The following is a 23,429-nucleotide window of genomic DNA, read 5'->3' as shown; positions in this document are numbered from 1 at the left end:
AGCACGTGGAATCTTAGTTCCCTGACTAGGGATCAGACCTGTGGCCCCTGTAAAGGATGAGTCTTAACCATTGGACTGCCAGGGAAGTCCTGTTCCCATACTCTTGATTCATGTAAGTCCTCCTGATGCTTGTCAAGGTCTGATTTATTACTGACTGCCGGCTCTTCAGTGAGTTGTGAGAGAAATAAGATGCTGTGTTACCAGCATTTGAGAGGATGGGTGGCCAGCATCCGAAAAGGTGAGACTGGTTGGTCTTGGAGTTCTCTTTCTGATGTCATAAGAAGTTACTGTTGCCATGGCAAACATAAGCTGACAGTTGTCTAGTGCTGGTGACAATGGAGGTTCTATGGGGATTTGTCGCATGGCGATCGGGCTGCAGATTATTTCATGCTAAGCCTTGAGATACTTAGAAATGTCCTCATTTTTCTGAAGATCTTCCAGAGAAGTGAATCAGGCCACTTGAGTTTGGAACAGAAAAAACCTTATGCTGTCACTATTATTGGGCTGCAATTTTACATTTACTGGGGAGTGGCATGCCTTCTGAATTCAACCCAGCTGTTGGATTCATGCTAAATTTGATATTTTTCCTAAGGAAAAGTATTACTTAGGTTATCCTTTCAGTTACCTATTTAAAAGAGAAACCAAGGGCTAAAAATGCGCTTCTTTGGGTTTTATTATACATCTTTAGTAGGTTCTGCATTCCTTATTTAGCTCTCTTTTTTGGTTTCTTATTTTAACACTGCATTTGGTACTTAAGCATCTTTTTGTAGCTAAATATTCACCCACAAATGCAACCAGCCATGAAGACCACGGAGCTGTCATGGAAAGGAGAGAAGCTCTTATATCCCTTCTGTTAGCTGGATCGGTTGGTGAGCGTATCTGAGGGAGAAAATTAGAGAATTCTCAGCATAAAAATAAAAATATTAATCGTGGCAGCTCACATTTTCTGAGCTCTCAGCCTATGTCAAGTGCTCTATGGATTAACTTAATTTGATCTTCACAGTGTAATCCATGGAGACCATGGAGACCCCTGCTGCGGAGAGTACTCCTAGCCACCCCCGTTTTACAGATAAGGAAATTGAGGCACTTGAAGAGCTACCAGCTACAGGCTGAAATAATTTTTTGTCGGGGGGGGGGTCCTCACATTTATGCAAATTTTCCATTTGATTTCATGCTATACCCAAGTTAATTTTTTATGTAAAAATAACTTCCTGGGACTTCCCTGGTAGTCCAGTGGTTAAGATTCTGTGTTTGCACTGCAAAGGGTATGGGTTCAATTCCTGGTCAGGGAACTAAGATCCCATGGACCACATGGTGTGGCCAAAAAATAAAGCAAAAACTTCCTCCCCAAATCTTTCAGTAAATTGACGCATTAGGAAGGTGATGCTCTACTTGCCCACCAGCTAGCCCCAGTTAGGCACACAGCTGTTTGAGAAACACAGCTGTTTGAGAAATACAGAAAGAGTTATCAGTGATTTGGCCAATCAGTGAGTAGTTAGCCATAAATGGGAGAGGCCCGTGGGCGTGGGTTAAGGCCTGGTGCAGAGGCAGGGCCAGGGTGAGGAGGAGAGGATGGGTTGGTGTGTGCATGGGGCTTGGTGCTGGGGCACTTCATTGCAGAGGTCCTAGTTGAGTAGTTAAAACATGTGCTGGACTGAGAGGAGGATACAGAGGTAGTACGTGCCTTTCACGGTGTTTGTGATCTAGTCTGGGAGATCAGATACTTATATCAGGCTTATAGCTTTGCCTCATCACTTAGTACCTGGTTCAGATGTTGAGGACAGCAGGTGCTCAGAGAAGGCAGAGTGTGATCTTCCTAGAGTGGTTGGGAAAGCTTCATGGAAAAGGGGAGACCAAAAATTCCCTGAACGATGGGTCCTACTCAAAAGTAGGAGAGAATGATGGCGTAGGCTAGTGAGTGATTCTGCTGGGTTTGCGTCTTGTTTGTTCTCTTTAATATTCACATGTATATTCCTTTATAGTCTGTCTCCAAATCTTAACTTGTTTTCCCTTACTTTTTACAAAATTACTACCAAGAGAACAGGACCTTATGTGTTACTCTTAGATTGTTTTTTTCTTTTTTTTTTGGTCCAACTCAGGGATTGCCACTTGGTCAGCCGTCACTGGCAGGTGGTATTTTATGGGCATGTTCTTTATCTTTGCAGGAGCTGAATTTGAATGCACATGGGTGAGCCCCACACCCTTAGTCTGACACATTCTTTGCCACTACTCTTGTCTTAAACACCTGACCTGACTCCACATTGAGAGCTTGTGCTTTTGAAAACACTTGGTTTACAACTCAGGGTTTTAGGCTTCAAACCCTTGGGAAAAAGGAAAAGAGTTTTGATAAATAAGTGTCCTTAAGCGAAATTCCGTTTAGAACTTGAGAATCTTAGTTTAGAACCTGACCTACCCCTTTTCCGAATCTCATCTTAAAATTTGTTTCGCCTTTTTGCTAAAGAAAGTAGCATCTTGTCTTTCTGTTTTAAAGCCACTTTTACTTCTCTTCCCCTGAGTAGTGCCTGGCTGCCACAGAAAGAGTCGAGACTTAGGAACTGTGAATATTTAATAATTTTTAAAACCTAGAAAGCCCATTTATATTTAATTCATATGACTTTTCCCACTGCATATGACTGAAGGCTTGGAGAAAAAAAAAAATCAGCCTGAAGAATACTTCCAATATAAAGTAGTGAACAAAAATAGGATTAAAAATGGAAGCTTCCTTTAAACATAAAAATTTCAGTCTGTTACTTCACATACCTTTATCTTTCTTCTTGGTATTTATTTTGGCCGTTTGCTATCTTTTAGGTTAGTTACTGTAGTTGATAAAAGGCTGCCAATACCTAGAATAATTCCTCCTTGCTTTTTGGCTGATAACCCTTTTTTCTATATAGAGATGGTTCTGTGGCCAGTAAACTCCAGTGAGTACCTGTGGTTAGAACTGGTGGACACGCCCAGAAAACTCCCAGCACACTTCTGAGCTCTGTCTCCCTCTGACTTCAAGACAGGCCGCCTTCTTGAGTTGCTTTCTTTCCCAGCTTCGCAAAGATGAAATGGGCATTCGTCAGGATCTGGTGGTTTTGAATGAACGGTGGAGTGTGTGACGTGTTTATGACTTCCAAGGTCATTAGGAGAGACCAGTAACTTTGCTTCCTTCTGAGCTCTTGGGAAATGGGCTGGTTCTTTCTGAGGTTTCCTGTGGTGAGGATTGGTGTAAGTCAGGCCAAGAAGGTGGAGGGTAAGGAGCAGAAGTCGCTGGCTTCCCGCTTCTAGCCACAGAACCGGTAAGAAGTAAGCCAGCAGTGAGGGCGTGTTAGAAGGGCAGGCAGTGGAAGGCCTAGAGCTCCGAGCTCTCCGCTGAGGCCCTTCACATGTCACCTTCCCTTTGCGCAGGCTCTGAGTGACCGCTTCAGTGGTGAGATCCCCGATGATCAGATGGCACACAGCTCCTTTTTTCCAGACGAGTACTTCACCTGCTCCTCCCTGTGTCTCAGCTGCGGGTAAGTCCCCACCGTGGGAAAAGAGCCTCAGAATGGTGCTTCGCAGACTTCCCTGTGCCTGCAGATCATGTGAGGTCTGCTTAAGTTAGGCTGTGACTAAAGGATGGAGTGGGGCCTGAGATAGGGTATTCCAACAAGTTCCCCGGTGAGCCTGATGGTCCAGGGATCACACTTTGAGATTGCGGGGGATTCCAGGACACATGGTTATGAAGAATCCCCTGAAGATTCCAACCCGGTTTAGATGTGAAATTAACTTGTTTGGGTAACTTTCACTGCAGAAAGCTTTCAGTTCAGTTCAGGCGCTCAGTCATGTGTGACTCTTTGCGACCCCATGGACTGCAGCTCGCCAGGCTTCCCTATCCATCACCAACTCCCAGAGCTTGCTGAAACTCATGTGCCTTGAGTCGGTGATGCCATCCAACCATCTGTCATCCCATTCTCCTCCTGCCTTCAGTCTTTCCCAGTATCAGGGTCTTTTTCAATGAGTCAGTTCTTCACATCAGGGAGCCAAAGTATTGGAGCTTAGCATCAGTCCTTCCAATGAATATTCAGGACTGATCTCCTTTAGGATTGACTGGTTTGATCTCCTTGCTGTCCAGGGGACTCTCAAGAGTCTTCTCCAACACCATGGTTCAAAAGCTAGCACAGAAAAGCAGAAGCAGGGAAGGCTTTGGGTTGCCTGTTTTCTGTGTTCCTCTTACCAGAGCTTTCAACTCGAGTCATTTCGCCGTGTGCATAGCACTGCAGTGGGTATCAGTCCTAGTGGATTCCTTTCATGATGAGGGCAGATGCCTAGAGCATATCAGCATTATCCAGGGAGTTTTCCAAATGACTGAGGCCTGGGCCTTGCCTCCAGGGTTTCTCACTTACCAGATCTGGGGTGGTGCCCTCAGCATTGGTGTATTTAAAACGCTCCTCAGGTGATTCTGATGTGTAGCTGAATTGAGAACATTGAGTTAGCGCAGTATTCTCCAACTTTATGTATGCATCACCTTGGGATTTTCTTAAATGCAGATTCAGAATCAGCAGGTCTCTGTGAGATTTTGTGTTTCCAGCTGGCTCCTGGGTGATGCTACTGGTCCTTTGTTACAGGGGAAACAGCAATGATTCTCGATGTTAGCATGCCTCAGGAAAACCTGAAGGACACATTACAACAGGTGGTTGGGCCTTGCTCCCAGTTTCTGATTCAGTAGGCCTGACGTAGGGCCTGAGAATTTGCCCTTCTGCTAAGTTCCCGGGTGAGACTGATGTTGCTGAATGGGGACCACACGTTGAGGCTCACTGGATTAATTTGAACTGTTGATAGCTACTCAGTCACAGGCCAGTGACTTGTTGGATGGAACTTGGGGGTTTAAATGCAGTGTGTCAGGGTCAGATTGTAGATTCTGTCTTGTAGACACTCGCCCACCTCTCTGCTGATTTCAGCACTTAATCATCTGATCCTGTCCTCCACATTTGCCCATATGGGGGAGACCTGAGCCTTTTCTGTTACGAATCGCCTTTTTGCATTGATCCCTATAGGCCACCTCCTGGGCCACCATGTTTGCTCTGAGTTTGTAGCAAGGACTTGATTCTTGGATTATACAGTCCGTGCCTAGGGAGGACTGAGGCTTGTCTTAGAGAGGAAAGAGGGATGTTAGTTGCCAGTGTGACTTCCTTTAGCGGGCCCCAGCAAGAGAGGCTTAGGCTCTGTTGGATCATCACTTTTCCATTCTAACTGTGCCTCACCAGGGTTTCCAGAGCTTTCCCTTCTGTCACAATGAAATTCTAAAGTCCTGGTCCCTGGTTTTGCGTTGTCAGGATAGCAGAACTCACTGTTCATTTGGAAGGTTTTCTTGTTCAGCTTAAGCCTCCTCTTAATGCGTTGTCAGAATTTGAGGGTCAATTTTTGTTTTGCATCTTGGCAGCCTGTTCTGATTAAACTTCTTATTTCATGCTGTTTGGATGTTTGAGTTCCCTGAGGGCCGTTCAGGTTTTGTCTCTCATCAAGGTTCTGTCTTCTGGCTCCTCCATTCCTATTGAGGGACCTGGTGATTTTCCGAGAAGAGATACCCTTTTGGCCCTTTCTCCTCATGCAAGAGTAATAGATACACTGCCTGTGTAGCACTGCTGATTGCAAGTATGAGAGAGGCCCTTAAGTTTCCAAAACACACGGCCGTCTCTCTGCTCAGTATTGGGGCCCAGTTAGTAACGGGGGGTTAACGCTTGTGCGTAAGCGGCCTTGGCTCCTTTTAGCAGCTTCATGTCAGCTTTGGTGCCTCCCTCAGGGCTGGATGTAAGAACAGCATGAATCATGGGAAAGAAGGGGTACCTCATGAAGCCAAGAGCCGCTGCAGATATTCCCACCAGTATGACAACCGGGTTTTCACCTGCAAGGTGAGTCCACCCAGCCTCTCCTCCAGCAGCTGGCTTGCTGGCCACACTCCCCTCTTGGGAAGACTGGCTCAGGACCACTCTTGAGCCAGTATCCCAAAGTATTTGATATTCAAATTGAGTCTCTCTGGAACTTCTCTCCAGCTCCAGCCATTAAAAACTCACATGTCTGTTGCCAGGCGCCCCTTGGTTTATTTTTTTTAAGCTTAAATCCCCCCTTTATCCTGTTGAGTCTGTATGCCGGGTTCATCTACATTACTTGTTTATTCTTCAGAATGGAATTGCCCTTCAGAAACCCAGTTAGGATGGATTTCTCCTGTCTATGACAGGGATAGAATTTGTAGCTCAGTTTTGGGCCCCTGGGACGGGTACACATTCAGATCATAATCATTCAGGGCACGGACTTCTTTGGAGAAAGACTTTGCTCTGCTCTGCTAAAACCCAGGGTCTGTAAACCCTGGTTTGCAGGCAGTGGGGCCGGACGGGGGTATGGAGAGGCCAGGGGTCTGGTGGATAGAGCAGAAGCTGGCAGAGTGCCCCGTGTTTCAGGCCTGCTACGAGAGAGGCAATGAAGTCAGCGTGGTGCCCAAGACTGCTGCTTCCACTGACTCCCCCTGGATGGGTCTTGCAAAATATGCCTGGTCTGGGTGAGTTTCAGCGGCCGGCAGTTGGGTCTGTGTGTGTCTCCAGGCCCCTGGTGTGGGGTTCCAGTATCTGTCTGCCTACCTTGTAGGTACGTGATCGAGTGTCCCAACTGCGGCGTGGTCTATCGTAGCCGGCAGTACTGGTTTGGGAACCAAGATCCTGTGGATACGGTGGTGCGGACAGAGATTGTACACGTGTGGCCTGGAGTAAGAGCTGTTTTATTTTTCTGTTTTCTCTTCGGGTTGTCCAGTTATTCCTGTGTATGGGAGAGTGGAACTTGTTTACAATGATGATTAACCATGAATTTGGTTATATTTGGTGATTTAGGAAGATGTGATCTGGAGTGCCTTTTTTGTTCTAGACCCTTCATTTTTTTCCATTTCTTGCATAAATATTAGAAACACGATTAAAAATTGATATATAAACTGCCTTAGCAAATAATGCTTTATCTTTTCATATTCTCCTCACTCATTTTCCAAATGTATGTTTGTATAGATACAATTATAATTTATGTGCCACTTAACTGCTTTTTCTTGTACCACGGTTTTGCTTTGTTTCCATATTGCTTTCACTTTTCATGATTTTCATTTGTAATCACTATGTAATATTCTGTCTAATGTTATAGTTTGATTTCCCCATTCCGTTCACTTTGAGTGTTCATGCTGTTTATGATTTTTTTATTATCAAAGAAAATGCTATCGTGACCATCTTCATGTAAGAAAGCCTTTGTTTTGGAGTATATTCTTCTTGAAGTATATTCTAAGAAGTATAATTACTATGAACCTTTACTGTTTTTAAATTGGATTTTTTAATTCAAACTGTTGGAAAAACGAAACTGTTTATGAGGCAGTGATACAGTGCTTTCATTCTGCATTAAACCATGACTCATACTTGAAATTACCCATCAATCACAGCACATCCAAAGCCTTTTCCCTTCATGGAAGGAAGATAAGCAATTTTCTATGTGTTGTTTGCTTCAATCATGTCAGACTCTTTTCAACTCCACGGATTGTAGCCCACCAGGCTCCTCTGTCCATTGAATTCTCCAGGCAAGAGCATTGGAGTGGGTAGTCATTCCCTTCTCCAGGGGATCTTCCCAACCTCGGGATTAAACCCGGGTCTCCTGCATCATAGGCAAATTCTTTACCATCTGAGCTACCAGGGAAGCTCTTTTCTATAAGGGACTTACTTTACTTGGTGGTGTTCCCCTTTCTGGGTGATTCCTGAAGCAACAGATCCTAACCCAGCCTGGAGTGGGAGACCTCTTGGAGGAGGTGTCCTCTTTATAGGATTGTTTATTTCCTGGGTTGTATATCTCACAAGCCGAGTAGGTTCTGAATTGGACAACTGTGCACCGAGTCCTGTGGTCATCTTGAAGAGTAGTACCAGCAATGACTCATAGGGTGTGATGTTGTTTAGAAGCCAAAGGGATTCTGTCCTGACCCACTCTTCTCTGCCAGAAAATTTGTGGTTCTGAGTTGGCTGTGATGGGTGTATAACTCACTTGAGACCCCTTTCCCTCCTTCCCTTTACTCCCATCACTCACAACATGATGGGAGCCTGCATTTTCATTTCAGACTGATGGATTTCTGAAGGACAACAACAACGCTGCCCAGCGCCTCTTGGACGGGATGAACTTCATGGCTCAGTCGGTGTCTGAGCTTAGCCTTGGGCCCACCAAGGCTGTGACGTCCTGGCTGACAGACCAGATCGCACCTGCCTACTGGAGGCCCAACTCCCAGATCCTGGTACGGTGGCAGGATGCCCTGGGTCCCTGGCATGGCCCATTCTCGTTGTGTTGCTTCGCCCTACCCTTAACTTGTTCTGCGAGGAAGGCTTGGAGTCTCTCTCCCAGCCAGATTAGCTTCCAGAGTGTTGGAAAGGGTGAGACACACTTAAGACAGCTTGTGTCCTCTTTGTCTGCTGATTTCCCCTGTTATTTTCCAAGTGTTTCCATTGTGTTGGATTTTGGTTTACTTCCGCACAAGAGCCAGTTGTTATTGATCCAGTGTTTGAAGTCATACCTATAGACTGTGGAGGAAAGGACACCTTTAGAGGTCATTTAGGGTCATCCCCAGCTTGATACACAAACCTCACAGCTCCCACATCAAGGGAGCCCCCAACTTTGACCCAAACACTTGTGACAGGAGACCTGTTCCTCCTCAGCCTCTCAGAGGCTCATGAGAAGCCATGAAAGATGAATCCTCGTTGCTTTTATGGCTGGAATTACATAGTCCTTTCTGAGATCCCTGTGACTCAGCCAGGTGGATGTGAGTACCTTTACAGTGCTTCTTGGAAGAAAATGTTAATTACAGCTCTGCTTCAGTAGGGTGTTCCATGTGGCTGGAGGTCTTAGGTCCCCTCCTTTGGGACCATCGGGGTCTTGCCATCCTCAGATGATCCTCAAGGCTCCCCAGGTTGACTTTCTCAGCTGAGCAGACATGAATGACACCTGCCTCTCTGTTTGTTTTGGGCTTGGAACAGAGCTGCAACAAGTGTGCTACATCCTTTAAAGATAACGACACCAAGCATCACTGCCGGGCCTGTGGGGAGGGCTTCTGTGACAGCTGTTCATCCAAGACCCGGCCGGTGCCCGAGCGGGGCTGGGGCCCTGCGCCCGTGCGGGTGTGTGACAACTGCTACGAAGCCAGGAATTCCCAGTTAGGTAACGTGGGGCCCAGGAGCCACAAGGTGGAGGGGGACCCTCTCCTTGGTACTGGGTGTTGGGAATGGGACTCTCACCTGCCCAACCACCTTCCTCCCCGCCTCACTCTTTGAGAGCAGTCCCTCACCTAGTCTTGCCCAGGCATCCTCTAAGCTCTTTGTCTGCTGGGTCCGGGGGGTGCTGTTCCTTAGGTAGGGGAGGGTTAAAGCTGTCCTGTGTTTACCATATGCTTAGACTGAGTCCTCTCCTGGAGGAGGTTCTAGGTCATGCTCCTGGCCCACTGTAAAGGAAGGTTATAAAATAGCCCCTGAGGGCTGAGGTAAAGGACTAGCAGACCTCACTGGCTGTGGTGTGGGTGCCCACAGCCCAGACCCTTGCCACCCTTACAGAACAGCACAGGGTGCCCTGGGAGAAGCATCTAGAATTTTTCATTTGGGAAATGACTCGGAGGTGATGGCGTTTCCTTCATCATTGTCTGCAGATGTCACTGAGGCACAGGGGGACGATGAAGGCGGGACGCTGATCGCTCGGAAGGTGGGCGAGGCCGTGCAGAACACTTTAGGAGCCGTGGTGACCGCCATTGACATACCACTAGGTGGGCCTGGCAGTGCCTCTCTCGTGGGCAGTGTGTGTGGGTGAGGGCTCGCGAAGTGCCGCGCCTTGGGCTGTCGTTTTGTCAGCCTGCTGACCTGGATTGAGTCAGGCAGCAAGAAGGCGACTGAGAATTTACTTTCCCTGCTTCATGCTGAATACCTTGGTGGTTTCATGTCTATTCTTGGAGGCCCTCCTCTTAGGCCATCTACTGCTGCATAATAAACCACCTGAAAATGGAAAGGTTTAAAACAGTCACGTCTCACAGGAAAGGCAAGTATTCTTCTCTAAGTGGTATTGCCTGGAATTACTGCTGGATTTCCCAGTATGGCAGCTGGATGGGTCTTGGGGGGCCAAGCCAACCTCATTACACGCTGGGTGGCCTGGCAGGGGTGCCTCGAAGGTTGGGCCCTCACTTACACGCTGGGTAGCCTGGCAGGGGTGCCTCGGAGGTTGGGCCCTCACTTACACGCTGGGTGGCCTGGCGGGGCGCCTCGGAGGTTGGGCCCTCACTTGCACGCTGCGTGGCCTGGCGGGGCGCCTCGGAGGTTGGGCTCTCACTTGCACGCTGGGTGGCCTGGCGGGGCGCCTCGGAGGTTGGGCCCTCACGCTAGGTGGCCTGGCGGGGCGCCTCGGAGGTTGGGCCCTCACTTACACGCTGGGTGGCCTGGCGGGGCGCCTCGGAGGCTGGGCCCTCACTTACACGCTGGGTGGCCTGGCGGGGCGCCTCGGAGGCTGGGCCCTCACTTACACGCTGGGTGGCCTGGCAGGGGCGCCTCGGAGGCTGGGCCCTCACTTACACGCTGGGTGGCCTGGCGGGGCGCCTCGGAGGTTGGGCCCTCACTTGCACGCTGGGTGGCCTGGCGGGGCGCCTCGGAGGTTGGGCTCTCACTTGCACGCTGGGTGGCCTGGCTGGGCGCTTCGGAGGTTGGGCACTCACTTACACGCTGGGTGGCCTGGCGGGGCGCCTCGGAGGTTGGGCCCTCACTTACACGCTGGGTGGCCTGGCGGGGCGCCTCGGAGGTTGGGCCCTCACTTAACACGCTGGGTGGCCTGGCAGGGGCGCCTCGGAGGTTGGGCCCTCACTTACACGCTGGGTGGCCTGGCAGGGGCGCCTCGGAGGCTGGGCCCTCACTTACACGCTGGGTGGCCTGGCAGGGGCGCCTCGGAGGCTGGGCCCTCACTTGCACGCTGGGTGGCCTGGCGGGGCGCCTCGGAGGTTGGGCCCAGGAGAGCTTCCCCCTCGCCCCCATCCCCTGTGTTCTCCACGCCTCTGCACACGGTTGCTCCAGTGCTGGTGACTCCTTGCGTAGCGCCGCAGGGCTCTCAGACAGCTTGGGCCTGGGAGCTGACTCTTCCACTGGACTCTGCTGTAGTCACAGAACCTGCCTAGATTTGAGGCAGGGGGCAGGGCCTCGATCTGCCACACCAGCCCGGCTGTTATCTCTTTAAAATTTAAGAGAGCCACTCACCTGATGTGAGGGGGCGGGCTTGTAGTAACCAGAGGGAGATGAAGGGAAACCTGCCAGTGTGTGGAGGGCTTAGGCAGGGCTGACCGGGCCTGGGGCATTCCAGCCCTTCATAGGGGAGAGACCAAGGGCTCCTGGGTGGCTGTGATGACAATTGCTTGGATCAGATTTAATCACAGAATGAGCTGATGACAAGCTTTTGACTTGAGAGTGTAGAAATAGATGGATTTATCCAGCCTAGGGCTCAGGTTGCATCTGCTCTCAGACCAGGAGGGGCGGGGGCCGCCCTTGGCAGAACCTGGCAACTGTGCTTGACAGGCACTCACCTGCTGAGCACTCACTGGCTGTTGGGTCCCAGCTCATCAGATACTTTATTTCTTGTAATCTTGTAACTGCTTTTGAAGGTGGGTTGTTACAGATGAGTAAACCCAAGGCCCTGAGAATGTAAGGAACCTGTCTTAATTCCACAGCTAACTGACTCAGGCTCAGTGGAACTGGGATGAAGCTGTGTCCTGACTCCAAAGCCCGCACTTCACCATTGCTCCAGTGGTTCTTAATTCAGCTGTAGTTTAGGCTGACCTGGAGAGCGTAGTGGATAGGCACCTATCAGTGCCTGGGCCCCAGCCCCAGACATCCTGACCCGGGTGCTAGGGGGTGAGGGAGACCTGGGTGGAGGGGGTGATGTGTGTGCGGTTAGACTGTGAGCCAGTGAAGTGTCTGCCGCTGGCGTTTCGCCCGGTGGGATTCGGGTGCTGGGTCCCGCGTGTGTCGCCTGTCATGTCCCCTTCCGTGACACAGGTCTGGTGAAGGATGCAGCCAGGCCGGCGTACTGGGTCCCGGACCACGAGATCCTGCACTGCCATAGCTGCCGGAAGGAGTTCAGCGTCAAGCTCTCAAAGCACCACTGCCGGGCCTGCGGACAGGGCTTCTGTGACGAGTGTTCCCACGACCGCCGGGCTGTCCCCTCGCGAGGCTGGGACCATCCTGTCCGAGTCTGCTTTAACTGCAATAAAAAGCCCGGTGACCTTTAACCCCAGCTCCCTCTCCGAGTCCTTCACAATTCCTTAGGTTCTCAGGGTTAGAAACGAGGTCGCATTGAGGTAGGCCCTCCTGCTGGTCACCTGTGGCGGTGTGTGTCCTCTCTCCTCATCCCGGGGGCCCCTTTCCCGCTGTGGGGTGGCAGGTGGCGGGGTGCAGACAGGGAGTCAGGGCGAGCCGGGCAGTGGGCCTGAAGGCCTGAACCCCCCAGGGCGGGGGGCCCGAGCAGTTTAGAGCAAAGGGGAATGAACTCAAATCCACTACATTTTATTTCAGTTAAAAATAATAAGTACGTAAATATACACACACACACACACACACCCGTATATACATACGAAAGGAACATGGAGCGTGTTCAGGCTGCCGCTGGCTGTGAACACCTGCGCGGTCCGTCCCCAGCAGGAACCCCGGGGGCAACGGGCAGCAGGTCTTCCCCCCATAAAACCGAGCCAGGTCCAAGGCCACTGCATTGCTAGCCTCCCTCTGCTGTTTCTCTCCGAGCCTTTGAAGCCTTTGTGCCCCTCGGCTGCCAGGGTAGGAGTTTCCCAGACACCTGCTGGGCGTGGCCTGTGGGGGAGCTCCCTGGGCCCTCCAGAGTCAGATCCCAGTCCCTGGCCTAGGCCTGTTTCAGAGACCACCCAGCTTCACGTGCAGGTCACGGATGGGTGGAGGGTGTGGTAGGGTCCCCGGACCCAAGGAGTCCCCGAGCACAGGTAACGTGACGACTGTCAAGCTGGGGGAGGGGGGGTGGGCACGGAAGGAGACAGGCCTTCCCCAGCACTGTTCCCTGCTTGTCGATGGTTCCATTCACTGTACCATTTGGCTTTCCCTACCCCGCAGCGGAGCATCTGCCCCACCCTCCCCTCCCAGCCCCCTCGAGCCCACCATCTACTGAGTGTTGCACTAGGGTTCTTGCTTATTTTGAAGTGTCTTAATCCTTTATTCCCAGACACACGACCCCTTGAGCTATTGGACAGGTGGTCATGAGAAATCTTCCAGGGAAACAGTACAGAACGGACTGTTAGTGGTTTTTTTCCAAGTATATACAAACATTTCAGCGGATCATTATGAAAAAATTCTCCAGTCCTGGCAAGAGAAGTCAGATGAACTTTTTGTTTCTCAAAGAGCTGGGGCATCCGTATTTGTCATGACTGGAAAGAGACCGTTGTGCTGAAATCCTGTCATCATGGTGGATTTTATCGTCAATGGCCAAAAACGAATTTGAAGTGACACAGTTCTTGACTGAACTGGGGGGTGGGCCAAGTTCAGGGAGGTAGGTGGTGGTCACTCTTGGCATGTCACTGTGACGTGAGCCCTGGAAATGTGTTGGTCCCTCTCAGACCTGCTTCCTTCCCGCCTCCCATGGCCCAGTGACTGAGGCCTGCTCTAGTACTGTGTATTATTAAATTCGCCGTTATAAAGGAATCTTCCTGTGGAATATGGACTCTGGCCTCTTTCCTTTAAGTTCATCAGTATTATCTTGCTACCTCTTTCTGGTTGATGAAAAGTGAAAAAGTGAAGTTGCTCAGTCGTGTCTGACTCTTTGCGACTCCATGGACTGAAACCTACCAGGTTCCACTGTCCATGGGATTTTCCAGGCAAGAATACTGGAGTGGGAGACCATTTCCTTCTCCAGGAGATCTTCCCGACCCCAGGGATTGAACCTGGGTCTCCCGCATTGTAGGCAGACACTTTACTGTCTGAGCCACCAGGGAAATCCCTTAGTTGATGAAAGCTGGTGGCTTTTCAGAGCAAAAGCCAAGTGAGAGGTGTATGTTACCTGTTTGTATCTCAGTTTACTCCCCGGGAATGCTCTCCCAGAAGAGATTAGGTGTTACTAGTGACCTGTGGAAACACTGGGAGGAGACTCTTCTCTTGTATCTGTCCCTTTGGTACTGATCCTCTGCCCTGCCTTGCTTTGTCCAGCTCCCGGTGTACAACTGTTCTCCACCATCTCCTGTCCAGTTGTGTGGGGCCGCCCCTGGGTGTGGTGTCTGCTGGACCACACAGGAAAGATGCAGAAAAGTCTTCCGAAATCGCTTTTTTCACTAGTCAGACCAGGAGAGGAGAAGGTAACCCGGTGTCAAAATAACCAAAAGGTCTCTTTTTTTTTGTCCTACACGCCCAGTGTTCATCTTGGTTTTGTGGTGGCTGCTTTAGTTCAGATGAGGCCAAGAGTGCAAGTGGGTGGGTGGTAGGAGCAAGCAGGGAGATGGGTCTAGAAGTCACCTGTAGGAAAATTAGGTTTAAGGAGATCTTACACTTCCAGGACTGCAAGGAGATCCAACCAGTCCATCCTAAAGGAGATCAGTCCTGGGTGTTCATTGGAAGGACTGATGCTGAAGCTGAAACACCCAATACTTTGGCCACCTCATGTGAAGAGTTGACTCACTGGAAAAGACCCTGATGCTGGGAGGGATTGGGGGCAGGAGAAGGGGACGACAGAGGATGAGATGGCTGAATGGCATCACTGACTTGATGGACGTGAGTTTGAGTAAACTCCGGGAGTTGGTGATGGACAGGGAGGCCTGGTGTGCTGTGATTCATGGGATCGCGAAGAGTCAGACACGACTGAGCGACTGAACTGAACTGAACTGACACTTCCAGGGCAAAAGTAAAAATTCCATTCTGTCTAACACAAGGGGGTCGAATAGATTTCTTGAGCAGGAGACCCTTTTGGCTCTCTCACTCTTTAGCAGACCTAAGGCAAACTGCTTTCTTTTCAGTTTTTTTTTCTTTCCCCAGTATATTGGAGTGATCTTCACCTGCTTCATAGGGTCCTAAGAATTAAAAGGGAATAATGGTGGCAAAACACACTCAGTGTCTAGATGTGGTAAGTGCATGCTGGGGAAACTAAGCGCCCTGGAGGTTTCTGTGAAGCTCAGACTCAACGGTTAGACGATTACAGATGAAATGGAGTGGAGAACAGCTTGCACAGAGGCCCAGGTGAGGGTGAAACATGTCCCAAGAGAAGGGGCAACAGGGTAAGGCATGTGTGTTCACATCTCGAGGCCACGTTTTATTCCGAGGCACAAGAAGCCATCGAGGGATCTTTGGGGAAGGTCATTCTTTGTGGCGGTGGCCTAGAGAGGCAGACTTGAAGGAGCAGGCCCAGAGGCTTCTACCAACGTAACATGAATTTAGCCTGCAGTTGTTTTCAGAGATGGTTACATGGAACATTTAGACCAGGACAGAGTGAGGGCTCACAGGTAAGAGGTAAGCGGGTAGTACCCTTGTTGGGGGCACTGAGTGTTGATCTGTGGGCATTTCTGGTGACCATTGTGTGCTACTGTTCTCATCTGTTAAGGCCACAAGCAAGCAAACAGCAAAGAGTTTATTGGAGCCTGGTGCTGATGCCACCGTTTGTTCTAGACCTTTCACTGTCATCCGGAGGGTCAGGGCAAAATGCTCAAACATATCTGCAAGTGAAAAACGCCTCCAGAGTGTGTGACAGACTTAGTCTTTGGGACACTCTTGACAAGCCAGTGTGCAAAATGCTTTATCAACTTCACAGTGAAGTTTAACCACTTTTCACATCATCTAGACCAAATGTTAGGAGCAGTGACCACTAACCAAACATAAAGAACAGATTGCTAAATTAAGAAGTTTTGATTATGTCCCCATCTCCTCTTTTTGTTTAAGCCTAAGGCAAACATACAACTAATTCTTTGACAACTATTATTTGCCTAGTAAGTAACTTGGGTTGTGGCACAGTTGATAAGGAGTTAGGAAGGTGTTTGGGAATGTGATGTGCTCAGTCATGTCCAACTCTTTGCGACCCCATGTTACTGCAGCCCACCAGGCTCCTCTCTCTGTCCATGGGATTTTCCAGGCAAGAATATTAGAGTGGGTTGCCATTTCCTCCTCCAGGGGATCTTCCTGACCCAGGAATCGAACCTCCGTCTCCTGGGTCTCTTGCATTGCAGGTGTTGCTGCTGGTTATAGCAGGTATAACCACCGGCTACATTTCAGAGCTCATCAGGTACTTTTTTGAGTAGTCAGTTGTCTCCTGTCTCTGAGAGACAGTGTACTGTTCAAAAGTGGACTGAGTAGCCACAGCTTGTCTGCAGTACAGAACTGTGGCAGAAGCTCTGCACTAGAGGTGCAATACCAAAGACGCTCTCTGTAGAAGGCAGATCATGTTATGAACAAGCTTGTGAGAACTTAGAACTTCGGGGGGTGAAAGTATGAGTCATATTAGGGTCATAGCTTAGCACTTATGCTTGTTTGTGCTCTTTGGGTGGGGGCATCTCACCAAAATCAATCCAAAACATTCTGCCAGACCTTTCAATCATGCAGCTATTTCCTGGGTCCTCCATGCAGGTCAGCATACCAGGGCTGCAGAGATACAGGGGCGATGTCTAAAGGATTGAACACCTAAGAATTCTGGTAATTGGCAAGCTTCTTAACCTTTGAGGGCCAGAGCCAGAAAAATTTACTTACTTGGTGATTAAATATGAAATGCTAGCATTGCCCCAAGCCGCTTTGCGATTTCTCCTTAGCACTAGCAGTGTGATACCCAAGTATTGTCAGCAACTGGAGGAGTGTGGAAAGTAGAGGACGTGGTCTCGTCTGGTACCAAGTCCCAGCTCTCTGCTTCCCAGGTCTGTGATCTGTGGTCAGTCAGTTTCTCTGCCCAGAAAAGGATGCTGATAATTTTTGTATTATTACTACTGCCCTACCTCCTTTACAGGTTGTTTTAAGGGTCAAGTCAGGTTAAGATAGGGGAAGTCATTTATAAAAGCTAAAGCTCTGAAAACATTTATTATAACATACAGCTCATCTATTGGATGACCATTCTGATACTCTAATGAGTTTTGGATTTGTTTCTCTGTACATTTAAGTCGTAGGACAGTTCTGGCAGGACACAGATGCGTAACACTCAAGGGGGTAACTGTAGAGTGTTTTAATTGGTGAAGCACACTGGACTAGCAACAGAGAGATGCAGTTACCAGCCGCAGGTCTGGAGGGACAGATGGAGAGAAGCTCCTGGGATCCAGAGAGCTGTGTTCCAGCAGAAGCTGCAGCCTGGGGTGGAGGAACACAGCCACAGCCCACCAAACCCCAACAGCCGCGGAGCCAGAAACTAACACTCCCCCCAAGCTCCTGCCCTCTGCTTTCCTGCTGTTACGTCTGATTGGCCGAACCCAACCCGGGCCAGGGAGCCTGCTGAAAGCTTTGCAGCAAAGCCATGAAAGCTGGCCTCAGTCTCCATCTTTTGTTCCCTCACCCAAGATCTGAGCAGATGTTGTTGTAGCTGGTTTGATGCTATAGCAGCCAAGCATCAGAAGGTTCTAAATCATGAACAGAAGCAATGCACCGTGTTGTGGTTCTTTATTTGGTAGAAAGATAAGCTCTTTGTATTAACACTGTATAAACATCTCACAAAGTGCTGCTCTTGGATTACAAAAAGGCAAAGCCCATTTTCTTTGAATTGGGGACCTTGAATCGGATGTTCAAGTCACCATGATAAAATCAGGCGCTGCTGTACCTAACATTCTGGAAGGTGCTTCAAGAAATGCATGCTAAGGCCTGCCTAGTATCTGAAAGGATCCATCTTTCCTTTGAAAGCCAATGAATGGTAATAAATGAGAATCCCAGAGATCTGACACTGGTGTTCAGTGAGTTTGAGAAGGCGAATTTAATGATGACCAACTCAGCCTTAAAAATCTTCCTCTAAAGACTCAGAGAAATGACTTCCCCTTCTCACTTGGCTTTCTCAAGGATGTCTTTCTGGGACCCAGGCACTGACTACTAACAGTCTCATCAGGCTTCTTGAAAGGGCTTTTGGTGAAAAAAGCAGCTTTAGTTACTGTCTACCTTCAGCCTTTAGAAAATTATTTTTTGTTAAAAAAAGAGGGGGAGAGAGATCCTAAGGAATTCAACAAGAAATAGGCACCTTTTATGAAAAGGACTTTCAAGGCTCTTGAGCCCACAACTTAACTGAAATCACTTTACTGAAGTATCTCCACATAAAACATAGCACCTCTTCCTCAGCAGCTGGATGGATGGTACATGTGCACATAGACCACCCACTTAAAATGCCCTCACTGGAAACAGCAATTGTGGCAAAAATACGGCTGCCTTAGCTCCCTTGAGTCACGTTCACATCCCTCCAGGCCGCACCCTGCAGTCAGCTGTAGGAGAAACAGTAAAGGTCCTGCCGGACGGCCATGAGCAACCCTGGCGCTCCCCGGGCGCCGCCAAGCCGAGAAGAAAAGGCCACGCTGGGAATGTCGGCCTTGGAGGTGGGGTATGGGGAGGGTATGGTTCTGAGCAGTTGGCCATCGTGGAGGCTCCAGATTCTCGTGTAGCAGTCCTGGCCCACTAAGAGAGAGGGAAGACATGCGCAGGTCAGTGAGAACACAGAGGAGCAGTGGTGGTGGGGGGGGGGGGGGCGGCGGTACTGTGGCCCTGGCTTCCATGACTCCTAAGGGCTAGAGGTGATCCCACATGAGCCAAGCAAACTCACAACGGAAACTGTCTCTGCAGATAAGATGTCCCCTTGGAAAATTAAGGTTACAGGTTGCCCTGGTGCTCCAGAATCATGAGTTGCCGGTGTTCAAAGGGACAAGACGCAAAGGCTGGCTGGGACACCCTGGGTGGTTCATGGGGCATCTTGGGCATCAGGTGGCCCATTCTGTTTCTCTTGGTGACAAGGGCTGTTCAAGAGGGAGCCCAGCCCACCTGTTCTAGATGACATGCGGCTCATTTCCTTTTTGAGATAGTAACCAGGACGATCTCTTTAATTTCATTACATCCCGGGGCAAACTGGGTGATAACGCTCTCCAAAACATTTTCTGCTTTAATGGTTCAGTTTGTAAGATGTTATAGTCTTCAGTGTTCACAGGTCAGAGGAAACACACCAGACAACACTGATTACAGCAGCCTGGGCAGGCAACATGTGCTACTGGGGGAAAAGGCAGACCTTAGGCGTCACGGACTTCCATGTGTGCTTCTGACCATCCGAGGTGACTCTATGACCTTAGGGGTGGGTCAGTTCAGGTTGTGCAGTTCAAGGATTACTGCAGCCAGCCCACTCCCCACACCTGCTTTCTCAATAAGGCTTGTATCTTTTCTATCGTCCAGAACACAGAAACTCCTCTGTTGTGAAAACTTGTGGAAAATAGACTTAAGGAAGTTAATTGCTGGTACGGTGTGGTAAGAGTAGTAAAAAATTCTAAGAAAGTTCTAGAAAAGTGATGCTTCTCAGCCACAAAAAGTTTCAAAGCAGATAAGTACTTTCTGTAGGAGTATTAGAAACTTTGAGATCTGTGAAGACTGAGAACATACTCCTTAATGACAAGGGCCTACTGTTTCATTTGTCAGACTGTCAAATAATTATATAATCTGTCACCAACTTGTAGCTCCTCTCAAGGGGGCTTGGTGCTCAAAAGCCCTGCTTCTCTTCTGCACACCACAGATCACAGTGGGGGCGGTAAAGGGGCCGGGCCTTGGTTCCTTTACAGTGACCTTCATCTCTTTTCTCAGCATCCTCTGGTGGAAACATGAGTACAAAGAACAGGGAGCTCAAGCTTTTCGACAGGACGGCCGCCCTGAAATGCGGACCTGGTGAACAGACTTAACCCCCACACCCAGGGCTCCTAAGTTGCTGTGTTTTATTGCTCCTCACTGGCCTGTAACTGAAGTCATGTCTGCCCAGTGGCGTGGAGACAAAGGGCTATCCACATGCTGAGGGTTAAACTGTTGCTCACTGATGGCCAACTCTGTGCTCCATCTTGACTCCCAGAGCCCAACTGACTAACCCCCCCTTTATTCAGCTTGTCATAGAGTCATGTCTTATCTGCTTTAGCGGCAGGGGGTCCTAAGGGTCAGGGTCAGTGGGATGGAGCGCCTCTTCCCCAGGTACCTGCCACCACGATTCCTTCCTCCTCGTGCACGTGTAGGGGCAGGTGGGCATACTCGTTCACGTGCCCTTCGTACTGCCTGATGCACTTAGTGGTCCTCAGGTCCCACAGCTTGATCTGTGGGAAGAAGCACAGAGGCTGTCAGGAAGGGTCCAGCAGGTACTGGTGAGCCCCAGGCATGAAAGCCAGAGGGGGCGAGGTGGTCTCCACAGACCTCTTCAAGTGAGAAAATCTGTCGCCATACTCCAAGTCCGAGAACCCGTCAGAGGCACCAGGACCAGTACCCCATCCCTTTAGATCAGACGAGGCTCCGAGTAGGTGGCAAAGCAGCTGCCCTGCACATCTGGCACCTCACCTGGCCTCCACGTGCCTCTCCCCTGCCGCGGTCCGACATGAGTCTCTCCTGCCGAGCCCCTCCCCTGGCCCAGAGCAGCTCCTATGGCTGGAGAGTCAGCGGTACCCGTACCGTTCCGGCCATGTCGGACGCCATCAGGCACTGCTCTTCTTGGAGGATCTGCACGGAGGTCACTGCAGAATCGTGGAACAGGCGGGTGGCCTTCCAGCCCTTGCCCTGATTTTGACAACGCAGATCAATGGCAAAGATTTCACCAGAACGACAGCCGTTAAACAGCAAAGGAGCCTGTGGAGAGAAGGACTGCTTGGTACCTCCCTCCAAGGCTGTGAAGGCTGAGTCCCCCAGAAGACACCCCCTGCCTCCCTTCTCTAGGTCAGAGGGATGGGTAGAGGCAGGCTCGTTAGGGTTCGCTTCTCAGTGGAGACAGAAGGGTTTCTTATCAAAGGTCAAGAACTGGACACCATGTGTCCCTCCAGTGTCCTCCCTGCTGGCGGCAACGGGCCCCTAAGGCCTCACCGTGAACCCCTCCCCTCCCAAACAGGGGGGGTGTCCCGTCCCCACCCAGGCTCTGAGTGAGAAAGTAGGTGATGAGAGGGGAGTAAGAGACTAGAAACCCAGGGAAGACACGGGTCCCAAACAGAGTGTGAAGACGGCTGAGGAAACCTGAATGGTGAGTTCTGTGCTTATTGCACAAAGGCAGGGCGCCGCATCTCTTCCACCCTTTGAAAGAAAGGTGGCATTTTCTACAGGTCAGGTCTTTGAAATGTAGTAAGGACCAGAATTTTGATTTTAAATTTATACAATGGGTAGCTTGACAGCTGCATATAAAACTGTTACAAGTTGGGACATAATTTACACATTAAAATTTTTTTACTGTCCTGCTAGCTAATCTAAGCACTCAAGAACGAACACTTCATTGAAACTTTAGGAAGTTGTTGAAAGCCAGCTGAGCCAGGCCTTTCTAGATCAGCCAAATTTCATTCAGCGCTGACTTATTCACCCAGGTATCACTTCAGATGTCCTCTTTTTCCCTGTAAATGAGGGAGGAGGACTAGATTCCACACAAAGGAATCCCATTCCAACCCAGCACAAGGTCCCCTCTTGGGAAACTGTGTTAGGCCCTCCCCAATCCAACCAACCGTGAGAGCAAACTGCTGGGTCAAGACGTCACTCCTGGTCCCAAACGACTGCCGGTGTCCCGTCACCACGCTGGTCACCAGGACTCGCCGAGACAAGCCTGACAGAGATGGACACGGGGCGGACAGTGTCACCCTGGGTCTGGGGAGAGGAACTGCGGACCGGCGTTTCGGATCTGTGCTCTCCCTCAGCCTGGGCAGCAGGGCAGCTCACCTGTACTAAAGCAGTTGTTTGCCTGGATGTTCAGGGACCACGCACAGGACCAGGCCCCGGGGATCCGGAAACTGCAGAGCATGCCAGGCCGGTCTCCTGCTGAGGGGACAGCAGCAGTGTTTCAAGTCCAGCTGGGTGATCTTAAGCTAACTTTTTGTTAATTTTTTAAAATCAATAAAACATACATGAAAGGCACAAGTCATACTATACTATACTATGAGTTTTCTCAAAGTAAGCAGAGCTATGTAACCGCCACCTAGGTTAATAGAATATTCTGAGTAGCCTGACACCTTTCATGTTTCTTCCCAATTACTACCCTCCTCACTCCTCCCTAAAGGAAACCATGATCCTGACTTCTAAGAGCATCTCTTGGTTTTGTAAGGCAAATTCTGAACCGCTTTTTGCCTCAGTTTTCTTATCTGTAAAATGATGATACTACATCCTCCTGCTTCACAAACTGGCTGTATGATGAAATGCCAGGCACAAGGCTAAGTGTGCATTAAATCACTTAATCTTCCATGTGACCCGAGGGGGCAGATGTTTATTTTCCAGAGGTTAAGCAATCTCTTCAAGATGGTTAGGGGCAGAGCTGGGACTCATGCCAGGTCTACCTGAGAGGCCTGATCCTTGTCTCTGATCCTAATTCTCTGAAACTGAAAACTTCATATCCAGAATGCTGCCAGGCCGTCGGACTGCCTTCATCCATACAGAATTTAAGTATCCCTGACAGCACCTTCCATACAGTAGGAGCTTAACAGATGCTCTCTTGGTGATCTGTATATAGGCAGCCTAAGTAAATATTTTCATCTCCTATGTTGGTTACACATGCTTTTAACTGTTCTAGCTGCTGAAAAGACCTAAAAGGAGGGGATAAGTGAAGATGTACATGCTTCCAGTACAAATCCTGGGTGGGGTTTAAGGAATCCTCCCAGGTTCTCTGCAGACCGTCCCCACCCTGCAAGCTCCCACTTGGACTCACCAGCCTGTGGTCCCCACCCGTCTTGTCCAAGCCATCACCACGGAGCTTATGCTGCTGCTGGCTGCAGCTCCTGGGAGGCAGAGGACAAAGATGCCCCCGAGCACCTCCTTATCCATCAGTACCTGCATGATTACTGACAAACAGCGATGTGGGGAGCAGGGTGACACAGCCCGGAGTCTCTGCAATTCCCATGAGGCACAGCCTAGAAAAACTGTTAAGGACAGTCAAGAACGAGTCTCCTCCAAGAGGAGAATGGGCATCAGCACTCTTCAAAAAAATCATCCACGTTTAACAGGCTCACATTTTCCATATTTAGTTTTGGATATTTTAAAAGGAAAAAAATGTCACAGATACACTTAAAGGCCCCTTTTTAACTTCCCCCACACAGAGAAACTTGCTACTCTAAAACAGGTCTGAGTTCTAGGCCTTACTACTACACAGTATTTGTCCAAAAGCAATGTAAAGAAGCATTTGATTTTAAAATACATGTAAATGGCATCACACACAATCTTCTACAACTGTTCAATGTGCATTGTTTCTGAGATGTAATTGTGGTCATATTTGTAGCTCTGGTTCAACCATTTGCACAACAGAGC

General features: G+C 49.5%; 2 protein-coding genes across 4 annotated transcripts in view; one reads left to right on the top strand and one right to left on the bottom strand.

Annotated features, from left to right (window-relative positions):
• The window catches only part of ZFYVE1 (zinc finger FYVE-type containing 1), a 45,154-nt gene extending 31,435 nt beyond the window's left edge, over positions 1 to 13,719 (top strand). The window contains exons 5-12 of one of the 2 annotated variants that reach the window (XM_020911189.2): positions 3,394 to 3,500; positions 5,768 to 5,876; positions 6,423 to 6,520; positions 6,607 to 6,724; positions 8,096 to 8,266; positions 9,003 to 9,183; positions 9,665 to 9,778; positions 12,042 to 13,719. In XM_020911189.2, coding sequence (XP_020766848.2) covers positions 3,394 to 3,500; positions 5,768 to 5,876; positions 6,423 to 6,520; positions 6,607 to 6,724; positions 8,096 to 8,266; positions 9,003 to 9,183; positions 9,665 to 9,778; positions 12,042 to 12,274 — 1,131 coding nt within the window. In that variant the 3' untranslated portion in view covers positions 12,275 to 13,719. The remainder of the gene's footprint in view (positions 1 to 3,393; positions 3,501 to 5,767; positions 5,877 to 6,422; positions 6,521 to 6,606; positions 6,725 to 8,095; positions 8,267 to 9,002; positions 9,184 to 9,664; positions 9,779 to 12,041) is intronic. The other variant, XM_070469585.1, reaches the window with a different exon arrangement.
• Positions 13,720 to 17,598: 3,879 nt separating this feature from the next.
• DCAF4 (DDB1 and CUL4 associated factor 4) overlaps positions 17,599 to 23,429 on the bottom strand; it is a 31,347-nt gene continuing 25,516 nt past the window's right edge. Inside the window, exons 9-14 of one of the 2 annotated variants that reach the window (XM_070469586.1) lie at positions 22,956 to 23,035; positions 21,855 to 21,953; positions 21,644 to 21,741; positions 20,616 to 20,789; positions 20,152 to 20,266; positions 17,599 to 18,608 (exon numbers count right to left, since the gene is read on the bottom strand). In XM_070469586.1, the coding sequence (XP_070325687.1) occupies positions 18,415 to 18,608; positions 20,152 to 20,266; positions 20,616 to 20,789; positions 21,644 to 21,741; positions 21,855 to 21,953; positions 22,956 to 23,035 (760 nt within the window). In that variant the 3' untranslated portion in view covers positions 17,599 to 18,414. The remainder of the gene's footprint in view (positions 18,609 to 20,151; positions 20,267 to 20,615; positions 20,790 to 21,643; positions 21,742 to 21,854; positions 21,954 to 22,955; positions 23,036 to 23,429) is intronic. The other variant, XM_070469587.1, reaches the window with a different exon arrangement.

This window comes from Odocoileus virginianus, chromosome 6 (genome assembly GCF_023699985.2).
Source record: "Odocoileus virginianus isolate 20LAN1187 ecotype Illinois chromosome 6, Ovbor_1.2, whole genome shotgun sequence".
NCBI classification, from domain to species: domain Eukaryota; kingdom Metazoa; phylum Chordata; class Mammalia; order Artiodactyla; family Cervidae; genus Odocoileus; species Odocoileus virginianus.
This window is presented reverse-complemented; position numbering and strand designations above follow the sequence as displayed.